Source organism: Telopea speciosissima, chromosome 7, assembly GCF_018873765.1.
Source record: "Telopea speciosissima isolate NSW1024214 ecotype Mountain lineage chromosome 7, Tspe_v1, whole genome shotgun sequence".
Classification (NCBI taxonomy): Eukaryota; Viridiplantae; Streptophyta; class Magnoliopsida; order Proteales; family Proteaceae; genus Telopea; species Telopea speciosissima.
The window spans coordinates 17,132,427-17,154,720 of NC_057922.1; the positions used below are offsets into that span (position 1 = coordinate 17,132,427).

The 22,294-nt window shown below is 37.9% G+C and overlaps 1 protein-coding gene across 1 annotated transcript; it reads left to right on the forward strand.

Moving 5' to 3' along the window:
• The first annotated feature begins 567 nt into the window (after nt 1-567).
• Nucleotides 568-21,753, forward strand: LOC122669572 (pre-mRNA-processing factor 19-like). The gene is made up of 18 exons (XM_043866363.1): nt 568-789; nt 919-1,004; nt 1,171-1,242; nt 1,327-1,389; nt 6,029-6,115; nt 6,665-6,812; nt 6,960-7,081; nt 7,991-8,107; nt 15,399-15,494; nt 15,580-15,639; nt 18,413-18,487; nt 19,535-19,639; nt 19,709-19,825; nt 20,138-20,215; nt 20,298-20,394; nt 20,697-20,748; nt 21,162-21,232; nt 21,342-21,753. The coding sequence occupies exons 1-18, from the start codon at nt 777-779 to the stop codon at nt 21,452-21,454; spliced, it is 1,572 nt and encodes a 523-aa protein (XP_043722298.1). The 5' UTR covers nt 568-776; the 3' UTR covers nt 21,455-21,753.
• Nucleotides 21,754-22,294: the final 541 nt, after the last annotated feature.

The following is a 22,294-nucleotide window of genomic DNA, read 5'->3' on the forward strand; positions in this document are numbered from 1 at the left end:
GATACTTTGTCCCCAAACCTTGTGTATCTCATGTTTTGTTTTTGAAGTAGACTTTGTTTACCCAGAAAAAGGCAGTAGTTTGATATTTTGCAAACGAGTTGTATAATTATCGAAACAGTAATTGACACTAGGGATTAGATAAGAGGCTAACTACTTGGGTTGGCTGTAAATTAGCCTCGTTTCTTTTCTCCTAATTTAAAATTTGCTTTTCCATTAAAAAGAAAAAAGGAACGAGTTTTATGTCCAAGAGTGTGGCCCTTGCGCCAGTGCGAAGGTCAATGGGAGCACTGGCAGAAGTATCATCTAGGACCATTTCCACCTTTCATGGGGAGCAGGGCGTCCATTTAGCCCCAGGTTGTGTATGGGCGCAGGGGCTGCACTCAAGGAGAGAGTCCTGTTTTCCCCCAAAAATAATTATTTGGTCTGATCAGTTCTCATTTTAAATTGTCGATTCTGGTCCAATTCCCGGTTCGCTCCCAACACACATAATTCAAGATTAAATGACAAAAACACCCATTAAAAATTCTAAATGGTCTAAAGTGCCATCAGTCATCAGTGTGCTTGGACTTGAAAACACATCCTTCGGTAAAGTAGAGAGCCCTCTTTTGAAGCCGATCTAAAGGAGGAGGGAGTCTCAATTTCTCTTCCGCCTCCAATAGTTCCCACTGGAACTAACGAAACCACTCTCCCAAGTCTCCTCTCATCTGAACATCGGCAGCTACTAATCCTTGGAAACTGCGAAGGAAACATCGCGATAAACCCTAGCTTTCATTACAATGTTCTGTTCAAGTATTTCTCTCTCTCTCTCTCTCTGTTTCTATTATGTTCGGTGTTCCTTCTTTTCGGTTTATAGGCACGGATAGTTACGGTCTGCGTTTGTAGTTTGATTTGTGTTCTTTTTCTACTTTGCTTGTGTAGTCTCCGGCGTAGTGCCGGAAGAGCCGGCGGTTTCCAGGAAATCCGGACTACTCTTTGAGAAGAGGTTGATTGAGCGACATATAGCGGTGCGTAATCTTTTGCTTCTCCAGGTTCTTTTGATTGTGTTTGTTATTTTCTTCTTCAGTTATGTAAGCATGAAAGAATTTTGTTAGACTCTTGTTGTCGGTGTTTGCTTCTATTGAAAAAACATTGCTTTTTATGTGCGTTTTTTAATTTTTGGGCTTTTATTAGGACTATGGGAAATGTCCTGTGACTGGAGAGCCCCTCACTATGGATGACATTGTCTTATTAAAAACCAGTGAGGTAAGTTTAGTCAAATTAAATGATTCCCTGACTCTCTTGTTTTTTTATTTTTTCTATTTTAATTTCTGTTCTCATGACACGCAGATAGTGAAGCCCAGGTCTTCACAGGCAGCTAGTATACCAGGACTGCTAGGAATTTTCCAAAATGTATGTGTTTCTGATCTATTTTCAATTCATGAATTTTGCGGCATTTAGTTTTATTTAGCATTTTGTTTATGTTTATATGGAACACTAAATTGATTTATCTATTTCGGCTTGTTATTTGGAATTCGACTGCATTTCATTCATGTGAAGAATTTCTCTTAATTTTGATTCTGAAATTGATATTAAACCTACTTGTGTCCCCCATTTATGGCTTTCTTGAGCTAATTAAGATGAGTGCCAACAGTTGAACCGTTTATGCCTTTCTTGAGCTACTCAAGACGAGGGTAAACGGTTGAAAGTTTAGTCCACCGTTCGTATTTTTATTTTTAGAGATATGCCACCATTGCACCTTTTAGACTTGAACCTCACACTTAAGCTTTGGGTATCCATGCATTGGACACTGAGATTAAAATTTTGATGTCCAACAGTGCTCCGTTTTTTTTGGAATATATCAACGTAGAATCAACATTAGAACAAAATATGTACTGGGACGCACTTAACAATTGTTATACTGAAATTAACAAGCGCTGAAAATAGGAAAAACAAGATCAATTGCAAGTATTATCAATGCAAGACAACTAACATAACTTGCGGGTATTGGCCCCACCAACAATATGATGTAGACTAGGTTTAAGATTTCAGTTTCGATTGGGATTTTGAACCTGGTCAAAACTGAAATATACTGTCGAAATGGCCAAAATATACCACCGAAATGGCACCGAAAGATGGTCCATTTCAGTGAAAAAACCGAAACATTGAAGGCCCCTCAATTTGCATGCTACTTCATTTTGACAAGTGTCAAAACTGAAATATTTCGCCAAAATTTCAGTATTTTGGCTGAAATGTTGAACTATGGATGCAGACAAAAACCAGAATAACCATGAATGAAGGCACAGCTAAATTCAAAGTCTGATTACTTAAATCAGATCTTAAACATTGAAACACAAAGTAAGAAATCTTAACTGGGAAAACAGGGTATAGTACATCAGAATCTGATCAATTAAAAATAAATACGCCATTTAATTAATGTGAAATCAGTAAGTAAGTGTTAACCAAGGAAGAGGATTTATCAGTGTTTGCTCACAATGAATTGATAAAAATAGGATAGAGAGAATTCCATTTACCATGATCAATATAAATGCTTGAGCATTGATGTGATTCTCTAACCTGGAAATCAGATTTAAGAGAACAAACCCACAGGACAGAATAACAGTGTAAGAGGAGATCAGAAATTTCAAGACTTAAACCAACAAAGATCGAAAACTCAGATGAAACCCCAAAACTTGTCAAAGTAGCAAGAATACTACCCTAGGTGGTATTCCCAAAATCCCAAAGAAAACCAACGGTTAGATTAGAAGAAAAAAGGATGGACAAAAAATAGAAATTTAGGAGAACAGCAAAATAGCAAGTAAGAGAAACTTGAATATCTTCAGATCAACAACACAGATGGGCTTCAAGTTCAGATTGATGGAAGGTAAGGTAGAAGGTAGTAACCCATCAAGTTTGGGCTCAATCAGAGGGTTGAAGCTACTGTTACAGCAGTAACAACTTGAAGACAGAATCTAAATGAAAACCAGGACCTCAATCTGGACTGTTGTTTGAAGATAGCACGTGGTCATCAGTCCTTCCGATACTACTGCTAAGGATTCTCCAATAGTTGATCAGCAACTGCTGTCGATTCTGCCCAGGTAGAACAGGCTGAACAGCACCTGGACTGTTGTTTGAAGATAGCATGTCGTCATCAGTCCTTCCGATACTACTGCTTAGTATTCTCCAATAGTTGATCAGCAACTGCTGTCGGTTCTGCCCAGGGTACAACAGCTTGAGGTTCTGGTAAATTTTGACTGTTGAGACAGTTCTCCTTATCTTAATGAGAAACCTATCTAAAATAAACAACAGATATCCTTGTGAATCTACATAGCTTTCCTAAGACCCCATATAACTTCTCCCATCTTATCCAACAGACATAAACTGAGTCTACAACTATCCTATATAACTAGATCCATTTAGTTTTAAAAGTGGATTAAAAATAAATCCTTTATTGTGACCCTACATACAGTAATGGGTAAAAACATATAAGTTAATTCCTTTATTGAATCAGAGGCTGAATTTTTTTGCTGGAGATAGTATTATATCAATGATATGCTGCTTCACATATTTGAGGTTCGGAGTTAAGCTCAAATGTTCTATCATAATGAAGCTTGAGTCATGTAATTTAACAGAAGCATTTTGAATTACTAATATTACATCTGCATGGATTTACCAATTCGCATGAAATAATATCTATTGGCTAGCAGGCACTAGTACTGCTGCCTTTAGCTCATGTATGCAACCCCATCCTTGGGTGCTACTAAGCATATGGGTACTTTTGCTAGACTGGGTTTCCAGGAGTATGTAGATGCAGAATGAATTGTTGATGGATTGAATAGCTGGTTACCTTTGTTGCTCTGTTTGATGACCAAATTCTTCTGTTCTTTTTCCCTTATTTGCATTCAGTAAATTGCAGGTAAAGTACCCTTTTGGATCCCAATGGATGCCATAGTTTAGGTTTCATTGAAACTGCTTTGATACTCATACCCACCTAATGACATAAAGTTGGTAGTATCTCATCCTGTATCCCTATCCATAATGCTCATGTAGTTGACTGCCACCTCAATTACATTTGACTTCACTGCTTTGGCTTGAATGAATTTGTAATTGATGTCATTTTGTTTCTTTGGTGTCACTAATCCTCCAAATTAGAATATCATGAAACCATAGTTACCAGGAACTTTTTTCCTAGTGATAGACGTTTAAGAAAACCTGATTTTAGGCATTTCCTGTTTCATTTTGAGGGGGTGTTTGCCCCTAAACAAGCCTGACCATCCATTTAAGGATAGTTTCCTATTTCTGTTACTCCTAGCATTTACTTCTTATTAGTTATTTGACTTATTTCTCTCTGTGGTGACTTTAGATCAAATTACTGTACTGTTTAACAAAGACCAAAACTTTTACTTTGCATTGCAAATGCTTAAAAAACCTCTAATGAATGGAATGACATGTTAGCCTTGAAGTTTTCCAAAACAAATACATATTGTAATATTTCTGTTCTTTGAGCATATTCTAATATAACTCTTCAATTGATATGTTTGTGTGTTTCTCAAACTATGTTAATGGTCAAGGCAGAGTAAGCCATTACCACAATATTTCCTGGGCAATGGCATTTCAATGTTATTTGTGATCTTATTTTACTTTCATCTCCCTAGATTTATTTTTTTAAGATAAGTTACATTCTCTATTTCTTTGCTTCATCATCATTATGTTATAATTCTGTAGGATCCGGGAAGTCTCTTTTCTACATAAATAGGTGTGCCTTGCGAAGCGAAGCACATGTTTTTTTGTTTTTGAGTCAGCCAAAGAAAAATTTTTATAGAATCAATAAAAAAAAACTTTGGCAAATTACCATGCCGAGTAGGAATACAAGTCATAGAGGGGAGTAAAGAATTGGGATATTTTTCCCTTTCCATTATATGAATTATATCAGTCTTTTCATTTCCTTTTATTACAATTATGGATATGCTTGGTTGCTTTCTAGAGAGTATAGGCAATGGATGCTTCCCTGTTGATTGAGACAAAGATGTCTTTTCAGAAGCTTTTTTTTAAGCCGCAAGCAGATGATAAACTAATGAGAGTAGATTAAGCCGGGTGCTTCTTTTATCCCCTTGGTACCGAAGGGCTGCTTGGAGGTATTCGGAGGGAGTACTTGAAGTTTGGACATTGTCACTTTTCCTGCCTTTTCATTTCCTTTTATGACAATTGCGTGCAATCTTGGTTGCTTTATGTAGAGTATAAATTATGGATGTTCAAAGTCGCTTATTTTTTTGGATATTGATTGTAAATGCCCTTTCTAAATTTTCTTTCTTTTGGTTATTCCCTCTATCCTACAATGGTTTTTCTCTTTGAAAATCCCCATGTTTATTTAAGGGCTTAAGAATTACTGACACTCACTCTTTTCCAATATTCTTCTCTTATTTCTGAAATTCTGGAATCATACAATTAATGACAAGGGGCATTATGTTAAGCTTATTAACACCCATTACTTGATTTGTACAATGTACACTCAATTATGGATGGACAAAATATAGACAAAGACTGGTCATTGTTGGATGGATATTATTCTAACTATTATTATTATTTTTGGTTTTACTAATTGTCACAACTCACAAACAATTGTTAGTGACGATAGTATTTGTGGCAACCTTCCACACAGAAAACGACTGGAACCATGTGATACAGGAGTCCACACCCATATCATTGGTTGAGTTTCAGTCCGAATTTGGTTGGGCATTGTCTAGAGAGTATGTCCAAAATTACAGGAAGTTAGAAGAAGGCCATTTGATTATGAATTGACATTTTTGTGATTCTATACTGGCTTGATTCACTTGTAAAGTAGTTGTTTTTATGGGCTGAAATTTGTCGAGTGTGATTTATGGTCCTTTAGCATGTGGATCCACCCTCATTTATCTATTTCTGCCACATGGCAAAGAAGTGTGACCTTATGATGATACTAAATGTCTAAATGTCAGTAACAGTTCCCCCTCCCCCCCCCCCCTCCCTTTTTATGATGGATGATTCTAATTATTATTGTTATTTTTCTTAACAGGAATGGGATGGCTTGATGCTATCCACTTTTGCATTGGAGCAGCAGCTTCATATGGCAAGGCAAGAGCTGAGTCATGCTCTGTATCAGGTACTGTCCTTAGGCAGATATACACTAAACTTAGGACTGTGGTCTATCATATTTAGCTCTATGCTAGAGATTTTTGGGTGACTCTCATTTCATTATTCATTTTTAGTACCAAATCAAATATTTTCCCCCAAAGTTATGTAGTTGCTTATTGCTGTTTTTATTTTAGCACATGGAGCGTATGTTATTCATCTTGTCTCATCATTGCGCATAAAATTTGAGATGCTAGAGAGCATGCTCCTGATCTGAGGGATATGATCGGCTGGGTTTTTGAGATCTTGAGTATTATCCCATTGTTTCTCCAAGGAGCAGAAAATTGGCAAAAGCTATACTTCATGTATAAGAATAAGCTGAAGTGGTTGTTTATTATTTTAGCTCTTGTTCAGGGTCTGTGATAATGGAGTCAATTACTTCTGTTATTGCCCTGCTGAAGCCCCTTGTGCTTTCTCTATCTTACTTCCACTAGGTTCTCCTGTTGCCTGTTGCCTGTTGATAGAAAAAGAATTGTGACAGCAATGTGTCTGCATTGATTAGTCTGTTATGTTTTGACAGCATGATGCTGCTTGCCGTGTTATAGCAAGATTAAAGAAAGAAAGGGATGAGGCAAGATCGTTGTTGTCTCTGGCTGAAAGACAGATTCCTATTTCAGCCTCTGCTCCTGTGACAGCAAATGCTTTGGCTCTTAGCAACGGGAAAAGAGGTCTTGTTTTGCATGCATCTGAATCAGTTCTAAATGCACTTAAATCTTGATATCTTAATGTGTTTCATACTTTCTTCCCTTCTTCCCAAACACAAACTTTGCTGCTTTTTTTTTTGGAATTTTTTATTTGTGCATGTATGCCTGCAGCTGCTGAGGATGAAGAGCTTGGCCCTGGGGGAAAGAGAATTCGGCCAGGTATTTCCTCTGGTATCATTGTAGAGCTGACAGACTGCAATAGTGCACTCTCACAAGAGCGGAAAAAGCGGCAGGTATATTTTTATTTTTTGTTTGATAGGTTGAGGGTTTGTATTTAACAATAGTAGACGAGGAAGGGTTTTGGACCATTGTTTGGCGTATGGACCTCAGATCTTATCACCTTATGAAGCTGGCATATTCAAAAGTGGCAGGTATTCTTTGTATTGCCGAAGGTGCTCTCTTGATACCCAAAAAGAGGAGGCAGGGAGCTACTTTGATGTGTATTGTTTTAAAAGAGAGTTAGGCTCCATCTGGTTACAAAGTGAACGGGATTTAAATTAAATGAAAAAGGAAAATGGAAAGTTTTGTAATAATGGTGTGACTAACTTAAAACTATTTCCAAATAAGGAAATTAAACTTTTCATCGAGATTCCGTAGCCCCATCATATTTTCCTATCAAATCCATGGATTTGGTTGAAAGTAAAGTGCAATTTAATTAATAGATTTAGCAAGTTGTTGAGTTATAGAATCATTGTTGGTAATGATTAGAAAAGTTCCTTTTCATTTTTTGTTTCAATTTGATTTTCCTTCACCTAGATTTAGTGATCAGGATTGGATCTGCCATATCAGCTGAGTTGACTTGCCTACCCAGTTGATGACTCGGTTGAAGTAGGTCTATATCTGCGTGAATTTAGACCAAGTCATCCGATTTATGACTGAGTTGTCTTGGGATCGTATTGAGAATTGGGATCAGCGGCGGCTGATCCGATCCCCGAGTCCAAGCCCTAAATCCCCATTCCTTTCACCTTATTTCCAACGAGGTTGGTGGACAATTAGTCTCATTTTTTGCTGCCCTTCGATAAAGTCATTGGAATGAGTGGTGTGTCACTATTAAACTATTCTTTTGATTTATCAGTAATGAAATAACATAATACTTTAGTTTTTGGGCATTCTTAATTGTATATGTTTTTCTTTCATTGCAGATTCCTCCAACATTGGCACCCGTTGATGCACTGGAGAGGTACACCCAGCTCTCCAGTCATCCCCTCCACAAAACTAGCAAGCCGGGTATATTATCTATTGATATTCATCCCTCTAAGGTATGAGTTTATACCAACCATCATATTTGTGCAATAGTCTTGCGTAGGAATGTAAAGGAGTGGCAGTTTCCTACTTTAAATCTGTATATTGTAGGAGATATCGATTTAACATCTGTCGGATATTGCAAACCATTATTGAATTCAAATTCATTTAACATCTCAGATATCCGAAAATAATATTCACTTTGAATTATTAACTCCGATGTAAGAGAGTCTCTCATCTTTTTCCTCCTCAGATTAAACTGCGCTAGTGACTTATTTGGTCTTCTCCTCTGTTTCGTGAAAGGCATTAACAGAAGGATCCCAAATAATGACTAACATTCAGAAATTGAATTAACAAAACCCACCAAACTCAGTTACAGAGACTGCTGAAACCATATTTGAGAATGAAAATAGAAGCTTTGTTACATGATAAAAGAAAGGGAGAATGTTCTCTGTGCCGGGGGCGCAGGCTGCGCCCAGACACATGGGGTGGGTACAATGACCATCCTGCCCCCCTGAATGGTAGGCCCATGTGTCTGGGTGCAGGCTGCGCTGCGGCACAGAGAACATCAGCCCTAAAAGAAAATAGAAAAGGAGCAAACTGTCCCTTACATAGAATACATAAACAAAGAAAAGAGGATGGGCTACCCAAGGATTTATATTGGGTATCATAACGGAAGGGTGATTTTAAGAGGTGTAGCTTATCATATCAGAGAGACACAAGATACGTTAAAGATACACGTGGAAATGGTCAAGAAACACAGAAATGCACAGGATGCATGCAAAGTACAGTTAAAGCATAAAACACTATAAACATAGTTGTCACGGTGGCATGGCGGTCCAAGGCGGTGGAGGCCTGTCTAAGTGCTTAGGCGATGAAGCCCCCGCCTAAGCGGTAAAGGCGGTCTAGTGCTAGTTTTCCCCCTCCCCCCTGACACTCAATACATGATGGCATGATGCATCATAGTATCATACCTTATATCATTAAAGATTAAATTTAAGCCACCTCAAGTCATCAAAATGAAAAATCATACATGATACATCAAAATTCAGAAACATCAAACATCATAGAAGAAGAAGATGAAGCAGGCAACAATTAACCAAGCCAAAAGAAAAAAAAAAAAGAAGCAGCAGCATCAGGAGTCAGTGAGTTACAATAATGTAGTCCTAGATAGGTAGGAGACCTACTAGGAGCCAAACAACAGGATCAAATAACAAAAACGGCTGCTGGTTCTAATGGACAGCCTTGGGATTTAGGTCAATTCCTAGGGTTTGGGTTGGATATTGGGAAAGGAGTTTATAGGGTATTAATGGGCAGGTCTAGGGGGTCAATATGGTATCAAAAGGTTAGGGTTTGGATGAGTTTTGAAATTCTGCAATTTTGGGCAGAATTGAATTTTAGGGTTTTGGGTTTGGGTTTTAATGGAGCAAGGAGATGAAGGGGTTAGAGTGGGAGTTTGGGGTTGAAACTTGGACCGAGTGTCAACAATGATGTAAGGGATGTATGCTGAAAGTTTGGTTTGAAACTGATGGACAGATTCGAAGTTATGGAGGTTTCCTAGTAGAAGTAGGAGAGAGGGATAAAACTGTAATTTCAGACAATCGGCTGGGTGGATGGTGTTGAAATTTGAATCGAGTCTCTCTTAGGGTTTGAGGAAGACTCGATCAAATTTTTAGCAGGTTCTAATGGTTAGATTTGGCTGGGTAGAATTCTCACGAAAATCACCTTGCATGTGACCTTCTAGAAGGAAGAAGAATAGTTGCAGAATTTCTTACTTGTTGCAGGTCTTCAATGGCAGCAGCTTTGAAGATGAACAATGGGGTCTCCCGATCTTCACGATGCAAGGAGTCGATTGGAGGTCCACCAATCCCTTCCACCTTGAGATCCACATCGATATACACTCACAAAGAGCAGCAACAATGGCAGCAAGCATAAAGCTAATTTTTATTAATCAAATTCGTATTCAATGCTGACCTCCCTTACAAACTTATATAGAAGACTCAAAAATAGACTTAGACACTACAAAGGAATGGCCTAACCCAATCCTTAACCTATTAGCTAACTTAAACTGACTAGGAAACTGAAATAGACTCAAAATAGAGTCCTAATCCAGACCAACTAAACAACTAAAAGAAAAACTAATAAAATCACTTAAATTGAACCATTGGTTGAACCGGTTCAATTTAAAACACCAAATAAAAAGCTTAGTATGGAAATAAAACTAAGTATGGGAGCTAATCCCGTATGCAACCTATTTACCCATATTTTAGGCCCATAAAAGTGGCCTATTACATTAGAAACCCATGGGATCAAAGGCCCTACATGTATCTGACCCAACCCTAGACTTATTCCCAATAAAAGAAGCCCAGTTTGGTGATAAATCTGCATCATACAGAGAATAAGAAGGCTAGAAGCAGTTAACTGCTTAACCAAGCAAAAAAAAAAAAAAACAAACAACAACATACGTTACAGACTACAACAGTTAATCAAGCAAAAAAAAAAACAGCAGTAGGCGTGAATTTTTTTTACAAATAAAAAGGAAAACATAGAAGTTACCAATCAAATAGCAGTTAATCAAGCAAAAAAAAAAAAAAAAAAAAGAAGCAGCAGTAGTAGGCATTACAGAATACAGAGAAGAAGAAGCATAGAAGTTACCAAGAAAAAAAAAAAAAGTGAAGCAGTAGCAGGCGTTACAGACTACAGAGAAGAAGAAAAAGAAACAATCAAACAGCAGTTAATCAAAGGTGGGAGGAAGCAGGCGTTAAAATAAAAAAAAAAGAAAGGAAAACAGAGAAGTAGAAGAAGAAGAATACTAGGGAGTAGGGATTTACTTTGCCGGAGCCGGAAAGGTAGGAGGAAGCTTCGCCTGAGTGTAGTTGCTGACTTCTTGTTGCCGGAATAGCAGAGACTGAGTGTGAGACACTGCTGGAACTGGAAGGTCGCATAACCTTTTGTGTTACAAAAAAAGAAAAGAAAGGGAAAACAGAGAAGTAGAAGAAGACTAGGGAGTAGGGACTTACCTTGCTGGCATAGTTGTCACCGCGTCTTGGCAACCCAAGGTGCTGGAGAGGGTCCAAAACAAGGCGACACCAATCAGGCGGGCAAGTCGTCCAAGGCGCCCGCCTAGGCGCTCAAGTCCACCAAGACGCTTGGACGCCTAGGCAGCGCCTTGACAACTATGCTTGCTGGAGCCGGAAAGGTAGGAGGAAGCTTCGTCTGACTGCCTGAGTCGAGTTGTTGTTGCCGGAATAGCAGAGATTGAGTGTGAGACTACCGGAACTGGAAGAGTCGAGTTGCTTTTGCGCAAAGAGGACTCGTGGGTTTTAGACTTTTAGTGTCTTTCTGAGAAGTTTTAGCCTTTTAAGTTTTAGGGATTTTAGGTTTTTTAGTTTTAAAGGTTATTTATCCCATGTAGCAGCATACATGAAATGCATATACACCAACCAATAAAAATTAAACAAAAAGAATAAAATAGAATGCATGAAAAAAAATCAAAAAACAAAACCACACTCAAGATTGGCATCCGACTTGACCCCATGGCGCACCAAGGTGTCGCTTTAATCGCCTTGGCAACGTCTAGGTGGTCAAGTCGGTCGCCATTCATGACTCTTGTTGAGCGCAGCCATGCTTAGTGCCTGCATTTCCACCTGGATGCCAAGGCGGTTTGTAGGCGACGCCTTGACAACTATGACTATAAATAAGCAATCTGTAAAATATATCGTGTATAAAAAAAAATAACAGCTTTAAGACGCAAACACTATAAATAAACGATATGTATAATATATCATTTATAAAAATGAGAACAAAGTACGATGAGACAATTGTATTCAATTGATTATATTATATATGAATGATGAGGTCTTTTACATGTATCAATAGTCTATACCATAGAGAGCTGAGGGCTGGTTCAAACTCGGAGTTGAAAGTGGTCTCAAGTAAAGGTGCAACTAAGATGATGTTGTGCACAGACCGAACATATGTGCAATACAAAAAGTACAAAAATTGAAAGAAAAACAAATAGCAATGTCTCCATAATGCGATTATTGAATAATATCGGGCCGTATCGATTAGTATCAAGCCATATTGACCTGTATCAGGTTGTATCGACCAATAAAATGCGAGACATTTTTTTAATTAATAAAGTGATGCAGGTGCACTGTCTTGGACCGACCCAAACCCATTTCGATATCCATGTGAAGATGAACTGGGTCCATGGGTTTTTTGGTTCAGTAGGATAATTAATTTATTAGGGTTTTTAATTAGTTGGGAATTATCTTGTAATCTTCTATTTTATTAAATTTAAGAGGTTAATTAGTGATAGATTTACATTAGGAATTTATTTTAGTTTTAGATTTAGATTCTGAGTTTTATTTTCTGTAAATACTATCTTGTAAGCAACGAAGCAGCAGATTTTCTGTAAATACTATCCATGTGAAGATGAACTGGGTCCATGGGTTTTTTGGTTCAGTAGGATAATTAATTTATTAGGGTTTTTAATTAGTTGGGAACTATCTTTTAATCTTCTATTTTATTAAATTTAATAGGTTAATTATTGATAGATTTACATTAGGAATTTATTTTAGTTTTAGATTTAGATTATGAGTTTTGTTTTCTGTAAATACTATCTTGTAAGCAACGAAGCAGCAGATTTGAATGAAAAGTTTTTTGGTTTAGTTACCAGGTTGGTACTAACAAGGTCGTGTGACCTCTCTCTATCTCTCTCTCTTTCTTCCTCCTTCGTTTCTGGTTTCTCCCCTGTTTCTGACGGTACCAGCAGTGTCCCTTGTTGGCTATCGATCTCTATTCCCTTTCTCCCGTGCTCTCTCAAATTTGGGTCGGAGATTACCCTGCCCTGGGCAATCAAACCCTTACAGCCTCTCAGTAAAAATCCCCTCCTGCTGTGAGAATTGAAGTCTGCAACTCAGGTTGGCACAAGCTACCGAGCAGATCTGGTTTCAAGTCTTTCCTGCTCCTCTTCTGCTAGTTTATTCCAGCCGATTATTTGTGCCTTTGAGAGCCCATGGAGTATGGTTGCTACTCCCTGAATTTTAGGATGGAACACCCTCAGACGAGAGAGATCTCGACAGAAGATTGAAACCTGCCTTCCACCTGGTTTTGTTGGCTGAAGGTTGAAGACAACCTCACGGTTGTGCTTCTAATTCTGTTTTTATATATTTGTTTCCCAAATATACCCCTTCCCTTATTGGTAATTCTTGTTTCATCCTTATTTTATCCTAAGGTCAACATTACCCCTATCCTTTAATTCTTAATCCACATCATATCCTCCCCACTTTGTCTACCAGATTTCTCCCTAAAGATTCTAGGTAATTTACCAAACTGCCACCACCCCTTGTAAACATTGAAATTTTTACTCTTCTGCCACTTAATGTTGGATTTGAGTGCTTCTTTGCTTGGATGGGCCCACAAGCAACCTGATAAAGGGTTATTCCAACCCAGGTCTGCAATCTAAAGTATCGTATTGGTACCTTAAAGATACGATACGTATCGGTAAGTATCAATAAGCATCGGCAGATATTTAAAACCTTGGGGCTACCACCAAAAGAGAGCTCAAACAAAGACAGGTAGATCTAAACACGACCTGAACTAATCCATAGGAGAACGTAATTTCCAGCTTAGGGCCTAGTTATGTAGTATGTACCAGCCTGCGTAAAGGATATCCCATCTTAAAAAACAATGGGGCTTGATGCTCTTTATTGTGCTAATAATGATCACCTACATAGTTGTCCTGGCGTCTGGGCTGCTCAACGCATTGGAAGCGGCCTGGACGCAAAGCGACATCAACTAAGTGACCAAGGCACCTGGACACCAAGGTGACACCTTGACAACTATGCTCCTCTGGTGAAAGGTGCCAAGGTACTCCCAGAATCATCATCGCCAAAGCAGCTCTACTCATAATGATGTTTGAAAATCTAGATTATGATCTCAGATGCAAGCAGGCCCAATGATCAAATCTGTGATCGTATTTGAGATAAAGGAAGCAAATGTGTTGTTAAGGGAAGAAATCAGATCGATGAAGGGGAGGAAAAATAGATAGGATCGATCTCCTTGGGAGGAAGAAGGGACAAGAAAAAAAACAAAAGAGAAGAGAAGAAATAAGGCATGGGGATATCAATCCCATATGCATTACCCAACAGTACCAAAACTCTTTAACAAAACTCATATTCTTTACTCAAATCATCTGCAGTTGATTGGTGCTGTATTACATATACAAAGACCTAAAATTCTTAATTTGACTCATAAAATGACTCCTAATCAGTCTAACACACTCAATAAAGTAAATAAACTCAAGACATAACTCTATCTAACTATCAAATATACTAATCTAACTCAAATACTTAACTACTAATCCCGTGTACTAACTTTATGCCCACTTTATGGGCTTATAAATTAGGCTCATTACAATGTAACCCAAAGAAATAAAAGGCCTAACCTGTATAATATAACTATCTAACGGGCAATTTCATCCCGTTGGACTGACACGAACACCTTATGGGCCTCCCAAGCTTGCACATAGGCCTCCATGCGGGATTAATGTCCAATGCAACTGCATCAACTCATCTTCCTCAAAACAATTTCTTCTTCACATGATGGTAGGATTGAAAGAGTAAGGGTGAGGAAAGAGTAAGGGTGAGGGTTTATGGCTGAACTTGTAGGTTTAACTGTTGAAGAGAAGAAACAAATTATGGCTTACAACTGTTGGTTGAAAGGAGTGGGGATTTGGTTTTAGCTTCTATGTAGTAATACAATCATGCCCTTCTTTTTTCTCATTTACCTCTTTTAATAATACTACAAGTTATAATAATGGATTCACATAGAGGATAAGGCTCAGAGTTGATATTAGTGGAGCAAATACTCTTCTGTCCGAATTCGTATCATATTAATAAACAGATTGTCCGAATTTGTATTCTTTATCTGATTCTTCGAATAAAGATATAAACGGATTCAAATGCAGATTTTGGAATCTGAACTATCCATTTGCTTCTCTAGTCATGCATGTTAGGATCTGCATTGTGCATCTTGGCAACACTTTTGCCTGTCTATGTAGATTAGGGATTTTTAAATACATAAATAGATTGAAAGTAGGTTAGTACATTATTAAATTTCTCTGTATCAGTGCCAGCCATTTTTTCAGACATTGGAACAAGTAGTCTGGAGAAAATATTGGCTATCTAATCAAGTTGCCTTTGTTTGATTTCTTTCATTATCTTTGTTTGGTTTTGCAATTAATTTTCTGTTTTCCCTTGTTGTACAAGACTCATCAGTGTTGTTTCCTTGGCTGGCTAACAGGACGTGATTGCAACTGGTGGTGTTGACACCAATGCTGTTATATTTGACCATGCATCTGGTCAGATCTTGTCTACACTCAGTGGCCATTCTAAGAAGGTATTGTTTCTCACATTGGTTTAATTGCTGGAGTTTGTCTTCCAATCCCAGTCGCTAGTTTGACAAGACTTAGTTTCTTTTATAGGTTACCTGTGTCAAGTTTGTACCTCGGGACGAACTTTTTATTACTGGTTCAGCTGATAAAGTAAGCATTCAGAAACTTTGAACATACTAGTAGCTATAATTATTACTTTTCTGTTAGTCTTCATTATTTTTATTGTAGGAAATAGAATTGTTTATTGGGACTGAATTATGATATCTTGCACTGCACTGTGAAAGAGATGGGACCTCCAGAGTGAATGCTTTGCTCCTGATGTTCTTTTCCTTTGTTTTCCTCATCCACCATTACAGATCTTGCACATATTGTTGTTGAGTCCTCATTCTGGAATTGCTGCCTCAGTGATTTGATATTTCACAATGAAAAGTGTTTTAGTTGATATGCTGCATGAGATGACCACGCTAATTGTTTGTGAGAAGATAAATTCTGCTTAATAGACAGAAGCTCAATAAAATGGAAATGTATATACTAACGTGCTCTGCTGGTTCTTCCTTTTATCTAGTTGAACAAGTATGCTGTAGATAGCCTTGGTGTCTATGGAGAGATTGAGGAAAACTTGGGTTTAATATCACCTATATAATGTTTTGGATAAATTACTTGAGCACCGCAAGATTCATGCACAATATATTTTTTTCTTTTTCTTTTTCTTTTTTTTGGGGAGGGGAGGGGTCTAACACCACTTGGTTATCCAATGTATTCCTTAACAAGGTATTTATCTCAACGGCGTCAAAATGGCTATGGAGAGGTCAAACTCAGTGGCTCTGCCTATCTGATTCAGTATATTTCTTTCCCATTCAGTTCTTGCAATATCTAAATCTAAGTATGCAGTCACCATCACCTCCTTATAACACTATTAACTTCAATTTCGGTTGGTGTTCTTTGGGAATAGCAGCAATCTGGCAATGAATAGTGTGAAGAGATTTATTAGGGGAGTGGTTGAGGATTCCTTGGGACCATTGGTGATAGGGATTCTAGCTTTTCAGGATAAAATCTTACTTTTCAGTTTTAGATGGGCATACTGTTCGAAGATTTGAAACTTGTGGCAGGGGAGACCTTATGTGAAAAGGGATGCCACAAGGTTACCCTTTTTTTTGGATAAGAAAGGTTATGCAAATATTTGATCATTCAGTAACAAACTTTCATCCAAAAATTTGAATAGAAGTAGAAATAGAAGAAGAAGATAACTGCCTATGGTTCCTAAGCAATCCCCTCAGAAGTTGAAAGCAATAACGTGAGAATAATTTTCCAAAGCTTTGTCTAAATTTTCCATCCATTGTTATGAATTTAAGTAAAACTCTTCACAGTTCACAGATCCTTTCGTACCCCGGCAAAACTACTACTTCTAAAATAAAAATCCTGTTGAAGTCTCATTTTTGTGAGTATTTTTCACGAGACATACTAGATCTTAGTTTTGTTGGAAGATACCTGAATTACCTTTGGAAATCAGCCAAAGTGGAAAAACCTCGACCCTGAAAAGTCAGCCTGAAGAAAAGTTGATGGAAGCAGTACCTAGGTTTGGGCATATAGGAGTAAAGTAAATATAAACACGGCGTAACTAAAAATTGATGACCCAAAACTAGCCCAATAATACCAAATTTGACTAGCCTAAAGTTAAGAACGCTTGGTCTAAATTGGGAAAGTCTTTTTCTTTCTTCCGTTTTTTTTTTAAAATAAAGTGACAAAAGGACAGTTTGGGCTAAATAATCCAGCTGCTTAACTTTTTACCCTTTTGATGATGTGTATATGGCAATGGTTAGTAGAAACAACCATCGTGGGCCCTAGATGTCAGTTCCCTTATATAAATATTTCTCTGCCATAACAGTAGTGATAGATGGTTAATAGACATATATTAAGACATCTAATAGGTTTTCTTCCTCTTACCACTCAAAATCCGTCAAACCTCCTGGAGGCCAAGGTTCCAAGATGAACTTGAGGTGGAGATGGACACAAGAAACAAATGGCCATCTTTTTGGAAATTGAGTGGATTCTAGTGATAGGTTTCTAGGTTGTGTCATCACCAATGATCCTCCTAGAATCTTATATTTTTCCACTTCACGATCTCTACAGACCTGCGTTGAAATCAGTTTGCAAGAATAGAATGGTAAAAAACTGTCAGGAATTGGAACGTCCATTTCTTGTTTTAACACGTGAAAGGCATCCAGCCATTCAAGAGACGGAAATGGAAAACAAATTTTAAAAACAAAAAAGTGAAAGAAAATGAGAGAGAGATTGCACAATGTCTTTAATGCATAGTTCGAAATTTTGACACGAAACAAATGGCATGCGAGAGATTGGACAATGTCTTCAATGTTTTTATTTTTTTTCACCAAATGGATCTTTTTTTGGTGCACATTCGATGTATATATCAGTTTCAACCAGGGTCGAAATCCCAGTCAAACCAAAATCGTGAACCTTGATTTAATGGTATGTAAATGTATGAATTCATAATGAGTGTCTATTATATGTATTGGATAGATGGATGGATGGTGTAATAGCGTACGTATAATAATATATGGAAATCCCCTTAAACAATAAATTAGAAAAATATATCAGCTATGACCTGTAAGGGGTTGTACTATGAAAATGGTTCTTGAAATCCATAGACTACTCTTTAAATTTTTTGTTCAGATATTACTTTTTGGGAATGTTTTTAGTTACTTCACTATTCTTGAGTTCTTGAACATAGTCAAACAATAAAGTGAGTGGTTAGAAAGGTTTGATTTCATCAAATAGAACCATCACCCCCACCCCCCCCCCCCACCCCCCCATGTTAATAATAGATGTTGCTCAATGTTTAATTTATATTGGATTCATTTTAAGTCTCAACCACTATTTGATTCTTTTTTTCACTGCATTGCAGACGGTTCGGCTATGGCAAGGATCTGAAAATGGAAACTACAATTGCCAGCACATCTTGAAGGATCATAATTCAGAGGTTGAATTTTTTCTTCCTCGTAGCCATGTTAGATACTTTGATTGGTTGTTCAATGCTAAGATTGTCATATGGTTGTAGCGTAAAAGATCATCAGTTTCAACCTCTTAAACCAAACCAGGTGTTGGACCGTCTGGCTTGGTGGCTGGCGGCTTTACAGTCCAATCAAATATTTAAGTGTTTATAAGATATATTTTATTTGGCTATGCTCCTTTCTGTCTTGTTTGGTTAGAAGTGGTTGGGTTTCCACGTTTCTGTTTCGTGTTTGGTTGTATGACTAATTTTTTCCGATCAACATCTTTATGTTGCTTATAAGAAAAAAGGGCAGGGGATCACCACATTGGTGGCGTAGAATGGAATCCCTGCACCCAGCCAATGGGAGCATGGGAGAGGATGGGTCACAGTTGGTATGTGGGGGGGAGCAGGGTATCAGGGAGGAGAGTGTGAGAGGGCATATTACACTACTGGTGTGACGGTCATTTTCCCTAAAATAATAAAATATGATTAATATGCCTGTAGGACTACGAGACCGGATCGTGTCCTTGTACAAGTACCGTCCCTGGCCCTCCAGAGCCAGTCACATGGAATCCACAGTGGGACCCACAGGAGGAGTGGATTCCATGTGAGTGGCCTTGGACGGTACTTGTACAAGGACATGATCCGTGTTCTAGGATTACGGCTTTCAATTGTTGATATCCCTTTTGTTCCCATAGAAGTTATTAACTACTGCTGTCTGTTGAGGGCAAGATGTGGCCTCTAATAATGTTCATACAGAATAGCTTTATTGTCTTAATTTTCCTCGAGAAATTGTGACAAGAGGAATGTCAACATTTGGTGGAGAAGGGGCAAAATTTTTTCTCGTTTTTTAATATTCTCTCATCACCTTCAAACAAAGGATGCTCAAGTAGTTGTTAGTACTCTTGATTTATTTGTGGAAGATCTGTTTTGGAGCTCACAGTACGTACTATAGTTTGCATTTCCCTTCTTCAAGCTATTTGACTCGGTAATATGCTTTATTAAGTCAAATATAATTACTCATATTGCTGCCAGGTGCAAGCTGTCACGATCCATGCCACCCATAATTACTTTGTGACTGCTTCTCTCGACAATACATGGTGCTTTTATGATCTTTCTTCTGGATTATGCCTCACTCAGGTTTGCTGCGCCTCTCTCTCTCTCTCTGTCTCTCAGTTCCAGCTGGTTAATTGGTGATATTTTTTACAGGTTGGAGATGCTTCAGGGTCAGAGGGCTATACGTCAGCTGCTTTTCATCCTGATGGTCTCATCCTTGGGACTGGAACTGCAGAGGCACTTGTTCGAATTTGGGATGTAAAAAGTCAGGTATAGTTTGATTAAAAAAAAAACTATGATTCATTAGAGGATGGAATGATGACAAGCATGTTTTGGCAAATGGTAACTTGTTTGACAAGTTTGGTCAAAAGAGGTCAGACCAAAAGTTGAGTAAAAGTTCGCTAGTTCCATATTTTCCCAAATTCATATCTTCCGTTTGTTGCTTAAAATTGGATAAAATTTCCGTGTTCTGGTCATGCTAGCACTCTAATTTTATCTTTTAGTGTGTTTGGCTCATTAAGTACCTTTTCTCTAGGTCCTTTTTATATTTGTATTCTTCTAAAATAAATGTTATGTTTGCAGTCAAATGTTGCAAAGTTTGATGGGCATATTGGGCCAGTAACTGCCATGTCTTTCTCTGAAAATGGCTACTTCTTAGCGGTATGCAATTTCCTGTTCTTAATTGAGGAAGCCAGGTTTTGATGTTATGCTTGATTTTAACCTATGTGTCTTAACATATCAGACATCAGCTCATGACGGTGTCAAGCTTTGGGATCTCCGCAAATTGAAAAATTTCCGGACCTTCACTCCTTATGATTCAAATACACCAACAAATGCTGGTATACAATTTTTCTGCACAATCTATTTATCAGATAGGCAAAATAGGATGTACCTTTGCTCAAGTTTGACTTTTTCTGAAGTTAAGGAAGCTGGAACAAGTGGATCGCATGTGGGATTCTTAACCTTTTTTATTATTTACTTATTTTTATTTTCAGTCATTGGTAAATCTCACTGCATTAAATTCTTAGACCAGTTTTCAAACCAGGAGGGAGTACTTTATTTATTTCTGTTGCTTTTCAAAGATGTATAAAACCAGTTTGTCAAAAACTTATAATACATTGCTCTATTTCTGGCTTTGCAGTGGAATTTGACCATAGTGGATCTTACCTTGGAATTGCTGGTTCAGATATGAGGTGAGATTTCAGAATGCTTTCTTTTATAACTGGTGGACTAGTTTCAACTTCTGAGGGGAAGAAAATGAATTTTTGTTTAACTTAATCCATTAGTGTCTTACTGGGTGTTTCTTTATCCCTGAGCTGCAGAGCAATATTGTCAGATTGCCCATTTCTTGCGAAATTCTTAATCTCTACCCTTTATTAGCTGTTTGGCAAGTGTATAGGACTATAGGCATAAATGCATAACATATGTAGGCTCAACCACTTTGCTGTATTGATCCTGTGACATTGTGAGAGGAATATTGCAGTTCTTTCTAGAATTCTTATATTCATTTCCTCAGTTACAATATTGTATTTGGTGGCACTGATTTTTATCTGAAGCTTGTATTTCTACATTTTTGGTTCTAAGTTTTTCTTACGCATTGCTGCAGAGTTTACCAAGTTGCAAGTGTCAAAGCAGAATGGAATTGCATCAAAACATTCCCAGATTTGTCTGGCACAGGTCCCTCATAGAGAATATTATGTTTTCCTTCCTATACCTTGAAATTATGTAAGCTCTAAAATTAATATCTCCGTTACATGTCTACTCACCTGTTCTGTACTAAATGCAGGTAAAGCAACTTGTGTGAAGTTTAGTTCAGATGCAAAATATATGGCAGTAGGGTCAATGGATCGGAACCTCCGAATCTTTGGCTTGCCTGGAGATGGTGCAGAAGAGTCTTAGTGGTAACTCATTTCTCCTGCCTGCTTATCGCGTAGGCCTCCCATTATTCCTCAGCTGTTCATTTTTTAATTTTCAGGTGACGTAAGTAGATGAAAACTCAGGCAGTTTTAAGTTACGTGGTTTGGGGGTTCAATTCTGTGTTTCAAAAGTATACAGGCAATGGTGCGGTAAGATTTTTGGCAGGCGTTCTACTTTGAGCTTTTTGTTTTGAGCATGTAACATGTAATAGCAGCACATATGTGATAGCGGGATTACCTTTTAACAAAAATTTCCCTTTCGAGATTTCCCCGACTGTAAAATTATTTACTTGTCTGAGAGACTAGCAAAGATGGTGGATACCTGACATGGATTCCGGCAAAAAAAATCTGTTAATTGCTTAGTATCTTCTTTCCCCAAATCTGATGATGGATGGCTTTGCTGGACTATTTCTTTACAGATAGTGAAAACACTTTCGTTTGAATACTACTAGCAAGGATACTAGGCATTTCTGGCTCGTGTGACAGACAGGCTTCCTGGCTCGTGCATGGTATTTGTCTTCGTTGATTCACATGACGATAGGTGAATGAGTTTCAGGGGCTGTATCCAGTCAACAAGTTCACCGTATGAACTGGTTCATCCGGTAGTGTCATTTAGAAGCAAGAGTAATTCTTATTATTTATACCAATAAATTAGGAAAGAACAAAGCTACGAATATAATGCAAGATCTCACAGGTATAAAGAAAGAAATTTGACACTTGACGATGCATCGAGGGTTTACTGTTAGGGGTTCGTTACTTTGACTTGCACCCAGGAGGATAGCAAGGCCTTCCCCAGCAAAGTGGCCTCTAGGACAGGAAGGGA

Bases quoted from the DNA above. Each gene is read 5' to 3' on its own strand.
- LOC122669572 (XM_043866363.1), top strand. The intron at 6,813-6,959 runs GTCTTGTTTTGC...GTATGCCTGCAG, and splicing joins TCTTAGCAACGGGAAAAGAG to CTGCTGAGGATGAAGAGCTT. The intron at 7,082-7,990 runs GTATATTTTTAT...CTTTCATTGCAG, and splicing joins AAGAGCGGAAAAAGCGGCAG to ATTCCTCCAACATTGGCACC.